Genomic DNA, 15287 nt, shown 5'->3' with positions numbered 1-15287 from the left:
TCCTGCACTCCACACCACCATCACAGCACTGTCAACAGTACCTGCACCAGGCCCAGCAGCAGCACCAACAACATCCCCGCCACCAACAGAGGAGTCCAGCTGGAAAGCAGGCATGGGGTACACCTCCGACACATGGGCGGAGCCTGTGCACCTCATAACGGCTGTCAACAGGCAGAGCCAGATCTTTTGAGATCAGACTGCGCAAACACGCAGAATGTGATGATGCTGGCCGCAGCCGTCAATAGTATGACCAACGTGCTGACGCGGATCCTTCAAAGGATGCCTGAGCAGCCATCCAAGCCATCACCAGCAACATTGGAGTCCACACCCCACAGCAGTTCTTGGGCTGACAGACATCTGAGGAGTAGGCCCCCAAAAGACATGCCCCCCCCCCCCCAAGTGGCAAGTCATGATGTGACAAGGGGCCCTAAAGGACCAAAGGTGGTGGCTGCCAAATAAGAAGAGTTGAAACAACCATCCTGGGGGGGGTGGGGGGGGGGGGGGGGCCTCTACAGAGTTCCTATGCTGACTAGATGGAAGAAACCTGCAGGGCCTGTCCTCTCTACAGAGTTCCTGTGGTGGTTAGATAGAAGCAGCCTACTGGGTCCGTCCTCACTACAGAGTCCCTGTGCCAGAATGCAGAAGAGATGGTTGTTTTGTCTGTCGGTGCCCGAAGCCTTCTGTCCACCCTGCTTACCTCTCTGGCACCTTCCTCTCCGTCTGCGGGAAGATTGGCTGACGCGGCGTTCTCCTGCCACTTGTCCTCGGGCATTTCCGGACCGGCTCGATGCTGCAACCACCATGTTTCCTGGAGGTCTAGGGGCGTGCGCGCAGCGCGGCCCCGATTGAAGTACTGGCATTGGCGTGAACCTCGGGGGCGTCCCCCGAAGATGACGTCCCCCACGACGGATATTTAAGGTCTCAGAATTTGCTAACACATCGAGTTAGCAAGGATTGACAACAGACTCTCTTGTCTGTCTAAGCTGCTCTGCCTCCTCGGACTTACCAGAGGTACCCGCTCCTCGGGGGACTCGCTCTCTCTTTGTTTTTTCAGGCAACAGTCTGGAACCGGTACTCGCTCCTCAAGGGCCCTGATACTATACTTGCTTCGTATACTCTTCTGCCTGGAAGTCATCACTACCAACTATATCAGCTACATGAGTGAGTTATCATCTTTCTCTCTGAGATTTCCCTGGAACCAGGTACTCACTCCTCGAGGGCCTATACTTTCCAACTCCTGGGCTTCACTGGGACGTTGTGTGAGAGTTACCATCTACATACCCTGCCTACTCACTATTTCTCAGTCTCTCTTCAGCTCAGCCTCCAGGGATCGCTGTTCCAGTATCTGAGGGACTACAGCCCAGCCGGGCTTACCAGCTCACTACTGCCATCTCTGGTAGTTCAGTATACTATCTAAATAAAGAACTAGTGTGTGTTTGTCTCCTAACTTTGAGCCTGACTGGTGGTCCCTCTTGGGATCTTCCCCCGGAGGCGTGGTCATCTGCCACCAGCCCAAGGATCCACCCATTACTCTCCTAAATAACAGTTTTCACAAAAATTACTTTTCAGGTAACTTGCCTGCATGGTGCGAGGGTGGAAGACGTCACGCGTCACCTAGATATGATTACAAACAGTGCTGGGGAGCAGCCGGCTGTCGTGGTACATGTGGGACCAATGACATAGGAAAATGTGGGAGAGTGGTTCTGGAAGCCAAATTTAGGATTTTCAGTAGAAAGCTGAAATCCAGAACCTCCAGGGTGGCATTCTCTGAAATGTTCCCTGTTCCACGTGCAGGTCCCTAGAGGCAGGCAGAGCTCCAGAGTTTCAATGCGTGGATGAGACGATGGTGCAGGGAAGAGGGATTCAGTTTTGTAAGCACTGAGGAAACTTTTGGGGAAGGGGGAGACTTTTCCGAAAGGATGGGCTCCACCTTAACCAGAGTGGAACCAGACTGCTGGCACTAACTTTCAAAAAGGAGAGCAGCATTTAAACTACAAAAAGGGGGAAAGCAGACAGTCACTCAGCAGTGCATGGTTTGGAGAAATGTATCCTTGAAGGATACTAATGAAACAGGAGAGTTAGGGCATCCCAACAGAGAGGTTCCAATAAAAGCAAATGTAGTCCATGTGCCTATATGTAAAAATAATCACCGAAGCTAATGATTTCCGAATTATCCCTACCAACTGAAAAGCAGGTTTTTAATACAAACAAAAAATGTCTGTATGCCAATGCCAGAAGTCTATGAAGTAAGATGGGAGAGTTAGAGTGTATAGCAGCAAATGATGAGATTGATATAATTGGCATCACAGAGACTTGGTGGAAGGAGGATAACCAATGGGACAGTGCTATATCAGGGTAAAAAAATATATCATAATGATAGGGAGGATCAACTTGATGGGGCTGTGGCACTTTATGTCCGGGAGGGTATAGAGTCCAAAAGGATAAAGATCATACAAGAGACTAAATGCTCAGTAGAATCAATATGGGTAGAAAACCCATGTGTGTTGGGTAAGAGTATAGTGATAGGAGTATACTACCGTCCACCTGGACAAAATGGTCAGACAGATGATGAAATGCTAAGAGAAAGCAGGGAAGCTAACCAATTTGGCAGTGCAATAATAATGGGAGATTTCAATTTCCCCAATATTGACTGGGTAAATGTAACATCAGGACTTGCTAGAGACAAAGTTCCTGGATGTAATAAATAACTGCTTCATGGAGCAATTTTCAGGAAACAACAAGAGAGGGAGCTATTTTAGATTTAATTCTTAGTGGAACGCAGGACTTGGTGAGAGAGGTAACAGTGGTGGGGCCACACGGCAACAGTGATCATAACATGATCAAATTTAAACTAATAACTGGAAGGGGGACAATAAGTAAATCTGCAGCTCTAACACTAAACTTTCAAAAGGGAAACTTTGATAAAATGAGGAAAATAGTTAGAAAAAAAACTGAAAGGTACAGCTGCAAAGGTTAAAAGTGTTCAACAGGTATGGACATTGTTTAAAAATACAATCCTAGAGGTGCAGTCCATATGTATTCCACACATTAAGAAAGGTGGAAGGAAGGCAAAACCATTACCAGTTTGGTTAAAAGGTGAGGTGAAAGAGGCTATTTTAGCCAAAAAAACATCCTTCAAAAATTGGAAAAAGGATCCATCTGAAGAAAATAGGATAAAGCATAAGCATTGTCAAGTTAAGTGTAAAACATTGATAAGACAGGTGAAGAGAGAATTTGAACTGAAGTTGGCTGTAGAGGCAAAAATTCATAATAAAAACTTTTTAAAATATATCCGAAACAAGAAATCTGTGAGGGAGTCGGCTGGACCATTATATGACCGAGAGGTTAAAGGGGCTCTTAGGGAAGATAAGGCCATTGCAGAAAGACTAAATAAATTCTTTGCTTCCGTCTCTACTAATGAGGATATTGGGGAGATTCCAGTTCCGGAGATGGTTTTCAGGGGTGATAAATCAGACGGACTGAACGTAATCACTGTGAAAATGGAAGATGTAGTAGGTCAGATTGACAAACTAAAGAGTAGCAAATCACCTGGACCGGATGGTATGCATCCTAGGGTACTGATGACGTCATCTGACCGCGACATCGGAGCGGGTAAAACCCAGGAGGTTGCGGCTGGTTTTTGGGAATGCGCTGAAGAAATTCTCCTCCTGCCGAAAGAATCAGCCAGAGGGACCGCCGAAAACCTAATTACATCTGAAGCTATCGTCCAGGCAGAGCGACTCGTGCCACTCCCCTGGTGATGTCATCTGACCGCAACATCAGAGCGGGTAAAACCCAGGAGGCTGTGTCGCGCAGCCAAAGGGGCACGCCTTGTTGTGCCTGTCTCGCTTGTGGAAAACACTCCAATTTGAAAGATACATGGGTAGGAAAAGGAAAGGTATTTACCTCAGCTTCAACTTCTTCTATGATAAGAGGACCTATGGACACACATCTTATTCGAAGGGCGAATTATGCCACTCCAAACCCTACCTTGGAAGTTTCCTTTTCATCGGGGTTAATTCAGAGTCCTGGCCTCCTTTGTTAAAGATAGCTTGGTGGTTCAGAGACAGTTGGAGAGTTTGGGAAACGTGATGAGATCTAGAAATCTCTGTTTTCTAAACTTCCCTGTCTCTAGGCTGTTGTCTGCAACAGAGTTACTTAGAAAATATTTAGCAGATGTGTTGCAAATTTCCTCTAGTAAAGATATGATAATTTCCAAGCTATTTTCCGTTCCCAAGTCTAGAGTTAGCTCTATAGGTCAAGAAGAAGAATTAGAAGTGGTACATGGAAGTAGCCCTAATTTAACTTCCTTTCTGGAAGCATCAATAGATGATATTCCAACTAGAGCTACTCTCTTAGTAACTTTTTGTAGTGAATTAAATAAGAATCTTGTCCTACAAAAATATTTTAAAAATAAGGATTTCCTTTTTTGTGGGAAAAAAATTCAGATATTTCCTGATGTGGGTAAAAGTACCCAATTGAGAAGGAAAGAATTCCTGTTATTAAAAGACAGGGTTCTATCTTTAGGAGCGATATTTTTTCTTAAGTTCCCATGCAAGTACTGTATTACATTTTGTAAAAACAAATTTATATTCTATGATCCTTCTCATCTTGAAACTTTTCTTGTTGATAAAGAATCTAAGGTATAGTTTAGGTTAGTTTGATCTTTTGAGGATTAGATGGAAAAAAAATATATATATATCTCTTATATTATTTTTTTAAATTTTTCTTCTAGACTGATTTCCTATGTTAAAGCACTCCCCAAATTAGTATTATGGGGACTTAAATCAAGGTGAAATGGATGGTTTACATATCTTATTGTTATTGGTATTGTATTTCTTCTTTTTTTTTCTTGATATCCTTCTTTTTGCTTATGATATTATTGATGTAAAAGATGATAAATCAAATAAAGTATTAATTATAAAAAAAAAATGTATTGCAAACTCAGGTTGTGATTGGTTGGCCTGCCACAATGATGTCAAATTGAATAAACCTTTTCATTAGTGAACACATTTATAAATACAGGGTGGCCCATGGAAAAGTAGCCTGCTTATTTATTTATTTAATTTATTTATTTTATTTTTAACTTTTATATACCGACATTCTTGCATCAAATGCAAATCATAATGGTTTACATTAAAACAGGAAATAAATTTCCTTAGTCTAATACAATGAACTTTTATAGCAAAACTTTGTAAACAAGCCATAAAGGTAAAAAATTTGGAAAAAGGTTAATTAACAGAAAAACTACATGAAATTTTTTTTTTAATGAAGCACAAAGGGTTGCACGAAGGGGTGCACAAAGGGGAGAGCCCCTTTGTCGCGCCCCTTCGGCGCGCGACGCCGGGTGGCCTGGCGCCGTTTACCGGCTCAAACGCTGAGCATGATGACGTCAGGGGGGCGGATCTCTCACTCACTGAGCTCTTCATCTTTCTTGATTTCCAGGAGATTGGAGGCAGGCTACTTTTCCATGGGCCACCATGTATAATACTGAAGGCGTCTCAGTGTGATAGCTGCCATTTTTGAACTATGCATTGAAGTGTTAATATCAAAGGAGGATGGTGAGCTTGTGTTAATGAAAGGAGTGTTAGGTTCATCTTATAACAAATATTTTTTTTAGTTTTTAGAGTTTTCATAGTTTATCATGCATTTCTTCATAATCTGTTTTTGGTTTTTATTTTAGGAAATTAGCAAATCTGCCAAAACAAAAGCCTGTGACAGGATCCTCTTTAATCAGATAATGAATGCATTTTGAGTGGATTTTAGGTGTAGGAACATAACATACAATTAAGATAAGTATTTTTATTGTACTGTTGCCAAGTTGTTAGCATAGTAAAATAAAAAACCTGAGGAAACTGATATAGGATACGAACATGTGCACTGAACTTTGAAAATGCTTGCAGCCCATTGTGAGGCAAAAAGAATAAAAATTGTCCACATAAAATTACATTGTGTTAGGTGAAGTGGACCCTTGGAATGTAGCATAGAAGACTACAGCAGGTGGACGTATCCCAAGGTGGGACTAACTGGAGCTTCACCTTTACCAGCCATCTGCCCCCTCAGGTTGAGCCCTTGGGGTCCAACAGCCAGTAGCTCTTAGGTGGGTCCCTGAGGTCATCGAAGAAGCAATCGTCAAGGGTCACGGCTGGCAGCAGACAGCAAAAACAGTGGGCAGGCCAAGGGTCGAGGTGGGCAGCATGCAGAGTAATCCGGAAGGTTGGCAAGGGGTCGAGGCAGGCGGCAGTCAACATATGAGGAGTCCAAGCAAGGGGTCCAGTCTAGGCAGCAATCCAGGAAGGTCCAAGTCTAAACCAAGATCAGAATCCAGATAAGCAAGCTGAGAAAGACAGGGAAGACAAGACAAGACTAGTACAGATAGCCAGTAAGACAAGATAAGCAGGGCAACAGGAGACATAACAGCAAGGCAATGCGGGAAAGGAGCACGGACGAAGCACGGATAAGATAGAAGCAAGGAAGGGAGTGAGTATCCCAAGATGGCCCCCTTTAAGAATCTGAGCACATTGTGTGCGCACACCTAGGAGGATTGCAGGAAGAGCCAAGATCATGGAAGGGTCGGCGGGATGGGCTGCTCTCGGTGGCATTAGCTGTTGGTGGTTTCCCTACTGCATGAAGAAGCCGGCAAGGTCAAGGCTGAGTGAAATGGCTCATGGGGCTGTCTCGTGAACCGAAAATCATGATAGTTTGATATTAAGTTTGAATATGTTTTTTGGAATTTATACCTCTTTTGTATATTTATACCTCTTTTGTATTGTAATGCCCTCCTCCTTGGTCTACCGAACAACGCCATCCAACCCATTCAAATATTACAAAACACAACAGCCCGGATTTTGACCAACTCACGCAGAAACGACCATATCACACCGGTATTAAAAGACTTACACTGGCTCCCAATTGCATCACGCATCCAATACAAGGCTCTCTCCCTTGTCCACAAGGCTTTATACAACCCTGAAATGAACTGGTTCAACGAATCCTTCCGCCTCCACCAATCCAACAGGCCCATCAGACACCAACATCTCGCCTCCATGCCTACACCTTCTCCCAAACATTACAAACTTACCTCCACGAGAGCCCGAGCGCTCTCTATCGCCGGGCCTACCCTTTGGAACACTATGCCTGTCGAATTACGACAAGAAGAATGCACAAAAACATTCAAACGGAAGCTGAAGACCTGGCTCTTCACCAAGGCATACACCTAATTTCCTCTCTTTCCTCTCTCATCCCCACCTACCCTCCTCCCCTTTCCTCACCCCCACCTTTAGGTACTTCCTTGCCCCCCTTCTGTTCAGCCGTCTAACATGCCCCTATCTCTTAGCTCGCTTACTCCTTTAACCCCCCTCCACCCCTCCTTCCCTCTTATCCACCTCCACCCCCTCCCCATCCCATCCCCTCCCCTCCCTCTTCCAACTCTACACACTTGTCCTTCTAGGACATTGCTATTTTTATGAATATTCTGTATATATTGATACTCTATATATATTTGTAAATTTCTGTAAATTTTGTTCATAACGTTTTTTCTGATTATCTCTCGCCCTTATTTCCCCCCCTCTTTTGTTCTCATGTTAACTCGTTATATCTGTTTGATGTAAATCGCATCCTCATTTGTTTTCATGTTACTTCGTTATATCTGTTCGATGTAAAACGCCTTCCCAGGCGCCAATTTCAGTTACACTGTAAACCGATGTGATATCCCTGATGAACGTCGATATATAAAAATCTTAAATAAATAAATAAATAAATATATTTGTAGTAGAAGGGTAAAAATAAACATATTTTATCATATGTACATATGTGATATAGGTGGGTTATAACAAACAATGGTAACATTACGAGTGACCAAATATACATATACAGTATATGCCGCTGTGCACAGTTGTTTGAAAGTTATCCTCAAAGCCTTTTAATATTGGCCTCCTTACTGAGCTACAATAAACATTCAGTCATCAATCAGACAAACACATAATAAGAATTAAAATAAATAAACATGGGTGACCACAAATGGTCTACAGGTCTCATTGAGTTCTCACAAAATTTCTTTAGATACAATTTTTTTTTAAATATGAACATTACCCAGCATGAAGTAGCAATCCCCAGGGTAAAGAGGCACTGCTAATCCCGGTGTCGTAATGTCCCATGCTATCTTCAAGCCGACATGCCAGATGGCTGGATCTCTGCCTTTCTGGTCTTTTTCCTTCATTTTGTCAATCAATGGATCTAAAAACAAAAGCAAACAATTGAAGCAACTAAAACTAAAGAAGATTAATAAGATATTTTTCTGATGCACAAGGCATATTATGATATATGGCAATAAAATACAGAAAGTATATGTTAGTAAAAAAAAATGCATGGTGCAATGAACTGTGTTCAAGTTTACATACTACACTAAATAAGCTTTTAAATCAGTGTAAAATCAACTACAAATTTTAATACCTACTGCACTGTATTGAATTTTTACAAACAATGCAATGAGAAGAAAGTTAGAGGAATGTACTACAAATTATTAATTCAAATTTAGAAACAAAGAACAAGATAGCAGAAATCAACCAGAAGGCCAACATACTGTATCAGCTCCTCCTCCCTTCCTATTACCAAGTCACAGACATTACTTGATCTAGGGCTTTGTGTTGTATATCTGCTAAGGAGTTAGCAAACCGTTGGGGATCTGCTCCCTCAAAGGGGTGGAGCTAGCAATCTGATATCGATTAGCTCCTCCTGAGGGGAAGCATAGCAATCTGTTATAGATCTGCTTCCCCAGAGGGGAGGAGTTAGCAGTAATCAGCTCCTCCAGAGGAGAGGAGTTAGCAACCTGATGTAGATCTGCTCCTCCAGAGAGGAGGAGTAGCAGGCTGTAATGGAATCTGCTCCCCCAAGGAGAGTAGTCAGCAATCCAATGTACTCTGTAGATGGAGTTAGTAATCTGTTGTGGGTTGGCTCCCCACAGAGTGGCAATCTGTTATGATACCACTCTAACAGTGTAAGGAACGAACACTTAATGTAAATTGGTGAATCATTGGGCTGATGGTAGATGACAGCGCCCCCAGGAGGATAGCCTGAGAGGGACCACCGGCTAGGCTGGAGTATGGAGACAAACACATATAGTTCTTTATTTAGACAGGAAGTAGAACCACCAGAGGTGGCAGTAGTGAGCTGATGTGCACGGCAGGGCTGAAGTCCCTCAGATACTGGAATTGCGATCTCTGGATTGCTGAGCTGTAGAGAGAGACTATTGGTAGTGAGTAGACAGGGTAAGCTGGATACATAACCAGTAGTAGATGATACACTCACAATTGTAGATATCTGTAATGGCTTCTATGTAACAGAGAGTCTTGAGTATATTCAGGAACAGGAGCCGTAGGTGAGTATTGGTTCCTATATGCAGTCTGGAATAAGAACTCACAATATCTGTGTATGAGATGGCTTCTGGAATAGAAGAGAGTCTTTGGAGGGTTTTAGGAACATAGGCCCTCATGGAGCGAGTACCGGTTCCTATCTGCAATATGAAATAGTAATGCACCAGATATAGGTATGCGATAGCTTCTGAGATAGAAGAGAGTTTTTGAAAGGTTTTAGGAACATGGGCCCTCGTGGAGCGAGTACCAGTTCCTATCTGCAATCTGCAAATATAATTCACGATCTCTGTACCTGTGATACTGGAATTGCGATCTCTGGATTGCTGAGCTGTAGACAGAGACTATAGGTAGTGAGTAGACAGGGTAAGCTGGATACATAACCAGTAGTAGATGATACACTCACAATTGTAGATATCTGTAATGGCTTCTATGTAACAGAGAGTCTTGAGTATATTCAGGAACAGGAGCCGTAGGTGAGTATTGGTTCCTATATGCAGTCTGGAATAAGAACTCACAATATCTGTGTATGAGATGGCTTCTGGAATAGAAGAGAGTCTTTGGAGGGTTTTAGGAACATAGGCCCTCATGGAGCGAGTACCGGTTCCTATCTGCAATATGAAATAGTAATGCACCAGATATAGGTATGCGATAGCTTCTGAGATAGAAGAGAGTTTTTGAAAGGTTTTAGGAACATGGGCCCTCGTGGAGCGAGTACCAGTTCCTATCTGCAATCTGCAAATATAATTCACGATCTCTGTACCTGTGATAACATCTTAGACAGAAGAAAGTCTTCAGAGATTAGGAACATAGGCCCTCGTGGAGCGAGTACCAGTTCCTATCTGTAACAGAACTCACAGTGGTCAAGTCTGTGATCGCTTCCAGGTAGTAAGGAGTCTTCTGAGCATTCAGGGACATAGGCCCTCGAGGAGCGAGTACCGGATCCCGTCTTAGCAATCTGAAATCAAGAAGAGAGAGCGGGGCCCCCGAGGAGCGGGTACCCCTAGGTACGTTTGTGGAGGCAGAGCAGCAGAGAGATGTTCTCCTTCCCTTGCTAACTCGATTCGTAGTTGCAAGCAAAGACCTTTTAAGTTGGAAGCAGATGACGTCACTACAGGGGGACGCCCCCGAGGTTCGCACCCTTGCTGGTACAAAGTCTGGAGCGCGTGCAGGCACCCTTACGTCATCAGGAACATGGCGGATCCACAGCGTCAGGCCAGCCCGGGGATTCTGGGGAGAAGCGGCGAGGAGAAGCCACAGCAGCATCTGTCCGTCAGACCTGAAGGGAGTCGCCACTAAGGTAGAGAGGGTGGAGTGAGGGCAAGAACAGGCACGAACGCAACCACTTTGTCCTTGCTTTCTCCACTTTTTAAGGATATTCTGTGCTTATGCTTATGCCATGCATTTGTGAATTCTGCTATCGTTTTCACCTCTACCACCACTACTGGGAAACTGTCCCATGCATATATTACTTAAATATTTTACATTGTTCCTGAGGTTACAGCCCATCCAGCTTCACATCATGCTCTTTGTTCTAGAAATTAATATTGCCTCCTTCTTCCTTTTTAGATCTCTTCCCTAGCACTCCAGAGCCTTGTCTCCTTGTTTTGTGGCACTGTTTGCCAACCATGAGATCACCAAGTATGATGACCCAAGATTCCTGTATTGCAGGGGTGCGCAGGGGTGTGCCAGGATGAAAAGGCAAGAGTGCCTGCTTCCGCTGTCTGGGGCCAAGTGAGTGAAGTACAGCGGGAGAAGGTGTATGTGGCTACCGGTGAACCCGATCCCACCGGCAGCTGAAATACAGGGAAAGAGGCTGTGCAGCCATCAGTGGATCTCATCCCAATGGCGGCTGAGCAAAGGTCACCCTTCCCATCGTCTGTTCAGGCCCGTCTGTTCACAAGAGTAATAATTTTACTATGGTGATCTCGAGATGCACAAGGTCAGCATAGAGAAAGTGCTAGCCCCACCAATTTTTAATATTGCGGGACCTGCACAGAGGAGACAGCAGAAAACAAAGAGGTAGGCAATCTATAATAGCCGTCAGGTAAACAAAAAAAGATTAGATGCCTTGATCTTTTCCAAATATTTATTAAAGTAGAGACGTATAGACGTATTCATAAAAATGCCCGACTCAGGCCGAGTTTCGCAGCTCAACAGCCGCTGCCTCAGGGGCTTGGACAATCAAGAATCTGAGATGAGTATAAAATCATCAAGGGAAGGTCACTGTGAACCAACACTGAAAGATAACTTGCAAAACGCCATCATCCGGCGTTTTGCAAGTTTTGGAAGATTGGGGGGGGGGGGGCGAAAAAAGTTCCATACGAGGCCGCTCCGATTTTGGAGCGGAGTTGGAGACAACGGGGAAAGCCATCGGGGCTCCCCTCGGGTTCGGCGCGCGCAAGGTGCACATGTGTACACCCCCTTGCGCGCACCGAGCACGGATTTTATAACATGCGCGCGGCAGCGCACGATTGTTATAAATCGGGCATAGATTTTAAGATCTGGCCCACAGTGTGGCTGCTGCCTGAAAATCTGGATTCCTAAGTCTCCATGGCATTGATAGATGTACCTAGCCACCAGCAATCTGCTGACCCTGATCCACTTGGTTTCCAGGGAGCTGCAGTCTACTGATACAACCCCAGCTATTCCACGGCTGTGTCACTAGGCTGAGCATTCTTTATTTGCCCCTTGTTTTCTCCTTCTTACCTTGCAGGATAGTATCAGTCACTATTTATTTATTTTATTTATTTAACAGTTTTATATACCGAAATTCTTGTAAGGGTTTACAAATCAGTTCGGTTTACATTGAACAGAAACAGTGCTTCGGTAAATGAAAGCAATTACATAGAACATTAACAGAGCTTCAAATGTGAACAATTACAAAACTAATAATAAAATATCTTATTAACCAACAAACAAGCAGAACAACATTTAACATTTGTACAGAAAACAGTGTCCCAGAGAGAGTAAATATAATACATCCGTGGTCGCAGAGGCTTAGGCTTAGGTCTTGAACTAAGAAACAGAAAACTAGGGGTTGACGCTAAGGTATTGCACCAAATTGAAATCATGGAACAGAGGGGCATATAAGGGTGTCACTGTACAATATAATAAACGGCTAGTGGGGTGAGGATTAGGTATGTGAACCATAGTGAAGGCAACAGGAGCTAAGTAGAGGGGCAAAATCTGGACATGAAATTTTTGACTAAGGAGATATAAATGAATAGGAAGGGTGTAATACTGCAGGGGAACGGGAGGAATTTAATTCAGAGGATTATCTGAATGGGAATGGGAATCTAATTCACAATAATCCAGTCAAAGAAATTAATCAAATAAGTATGACTTGATCTCCTCCTTGTTAATACCAAGCTCCTTCAAATTCTATAATAATCTCATGAACTCGAGATATTTAACACTCATTTCCTTTAGCATTATTTTCCCCTTCAGTAAGATTAGGCTGACTGGCCTGCAGTGGCCAGCCTCTTTCCTTGCTACCACTTTTGTAAAGCGTGACACTGTCTGCTTTTCTCCAGTCCTTCAAAATCATTCATGTCTTCAAAGAATGGCTGAATAAGATTCTCAAGGGTTCCGTCAGCACCTCTCAAAGTTACTTTATTATCCTTTGAAACATCTGCTCTGGCCATAGCCTTGTCCACTTTTGCTAATTTCACCTGAACCCTCTTGTCCTGATGTCTATTTATCTGTCTTCCACTTGTACTTCTGGCACATACCTGTGGTTCCTCTCTAACTCCTTTTCCAGTGAATATTTTTGCCAGCCCTTAGTCATTAACAACAAGTGAATTTGCAGGAGTAAAATTCTTTTAAGAAGCACTGATTAATATTTGGACCTTAATTGCTCTACGGGAGCAGTTCTCATCAGACTATTAAGTATAAATTGAAACTCTGGCATTTATAGATAATTTTCAAAGGAGTCATGCGCATAAGTGTAACATACTAGCATAGTCATTTTCAAAAGCCATTTACTTGAGCAAAATGATTTATTCGAGTAAATCCTATGGATAATTCAATGGCATATATTGTATGCATTTTCAAAACCCACTTACTAGAGTAAAGTGCATTTAATTGAATGAAACCAGTCTGACGCACGTAAATGGGTTTTAAAATCATGCCCATAATTAGGTAGTTTGAATCTTTTAACTGTTTTACAAGTGATAAAGTTATTATATAAGAACATTTTGTCAGGAGGACATCATTTTTAATGATTCTCAATGATGATTAAAAGTCCACAAATAAACTGAATTTTGTTTGTAAAAGCACTTTTCAATTTAGTTTGATAAAGAATGCAAAATTAACTCCATGGCACGACTCTGCATTATGATGTAATAATTAAAATAATACACTGTTAATCAAATTTTTAACTTTTGTTATTCCATGTACATTTACAATTGTGTTGACCTTATGCTTGCCAAATATTTAAGTCATTTATCACTTACGGCTACACTATTTATTCAATAGGAAAGGCTTTGAAATAAGAAAAAAAAAAGGGTAATAATCTATCAAGTGCTTAAATTTGGAAAGAGGAAACCTTAATGAAAAGTGCCTGTTGTTTCTCTGTCCTGCTGAAGCTTTGGATAAGGCTCAGCACACCGCTCCAGGCTGTTCTATCAGAGAGTACACAAATGAGAAAACAAGATCTAGCAAATACGCTGGGAAAAATCAATACTAAAGTCTTGGAGGGGCTTTTATATGTTCCACCCCATTCAGATAAATTGTAACTTAATTTCAGGGGGGAGGGAAAAAAGGGCTTCTGAAAACTGCAAATAGAATGGCTTTCAAAGCATATTTAATGCAATGCATCATGAGTATTATAAAAAGAGGTAACCTCTGCAGGTTAACTGTGTATCTGTTAGGCTGCCTTCCCCCTCCATTCTGGCAGCGGCACTCTTCACAATATGGCACCAATAAAATACAGAAGTACAATCAGAGCGAGCAATTTCAATCAAAGTTTCCCGGGGTCTCCCAGTAAATCTGGCACCTTTTGGAATGTGCTCGTTAAAATGAGTTATTTATTTTTATCCTTTATTGTTTTTTGCAGTTTGATCAATTTTTTTACTGCTTGAGAACAGAGTTCAAATGTAGCTCGCAGGCTTATTTCCCCCAATGAGCGTACCTTATAATTATTTGCCACAATTGGAATGGATTACTCGTGCCGTATGATTTTGGAATCAACTAGGAGCAAGCCGCTACTTGTTTTAAAAGTGACTCTAAAAGTAATGCAAAGCTGCTGATTAACTGTGGCACATCCAACGAACGTGAAGACAAAATGTATTTTCACAGACACTGATAAGCCCCAACAAAACACCAGATAAAAAAAAAAGTCACACAACAGCACAGAGCCTACAATAAATGTTTATAACTGCTGATAAAACATTAAAAATATAATGAGAACAAATGGATATGTTCAAGCTCTCCAACAAAATTATAGGCACACTAAGTGAACACTGTTCCACTATAAAACAGCTTTGGAGACTCTTCTGCACACAGTCCAAATGACTCATAAGGAAGATTTTGATACAATATCCATTTAATAGTGCTAAAGTGAAAGCACCGATATGAATCCAAACACCTCTCAACTTTTATGATTAAACAAATAGGGGCCAATATTCCTAGGCCTTTAGTCGGATAACTCGTTAGTCATCTGGCTAAATGATGAATTTGGGCTCTTTAGGAGGCATATCCAGCTTAATTTATCTAGATTAAAAAAAAAAAGAGGCAATTTGAGGACATTCCTGGTGGGAAAAATTATCCACCTAACTTAGCGGATTTTTAGCTGTATCTTGTTACGTTGGCCTAAAGTTATCCAGCTGGGTATGGCCAAATAACTTGAGGCTTAAGCAACTATATTTAAACAAAAATGCTTTAAAAAAGTGACAGCAGTAAGATCAACCTTGAAGA

At 42.4% G+C, this 15287-nt stretch overlaps 1 protein-coding gene across 2 annotated transcripts in view; it reads right to left on the bottom strand.

The window, feature by feature from the left end:
• The window catches only part of FTO (FTO alpha-ketoglutarate dependent dioxygenase), an 877495-nt gene that overhangs the window by 726815 nt on the left and 135393 nt on the right, over window positions 1-15287 (bottom strand). For both annotated transcript variants that reach the window (XM_029608566.1, XM_029608567.1), the window contains exon 4: window positions 8092-8235. In XM_029608566.1, the coding sequence (XP_029464426.1) occupies window positions 8092-8235 (144 nt within the window). The remainder of the gene's footprint in view (window positions 1-8091; window positions 8236-15287) is intronic.

Source organism: Rhinatrema bivittatum, chromosome 7 (assembly GCF_901001135.1).
Source record: "Rhinatrema bivittatum chromosome 7, aRhiBiv1.1, whole genome shotgun sequence".
Classification (NCBI taxonomy): domain Eukaryota; kingdom Metazoa; phylum Chordata; class Amphibia; order Gymnophiona; family Rhinatrematidae; genus Rhinatrema; species Rhinatrema bivittatum.
Note: the sequence above shows the minus strand (reverse complement) of the source record. Positions and strands in the feature narration are given on the sequence as shown.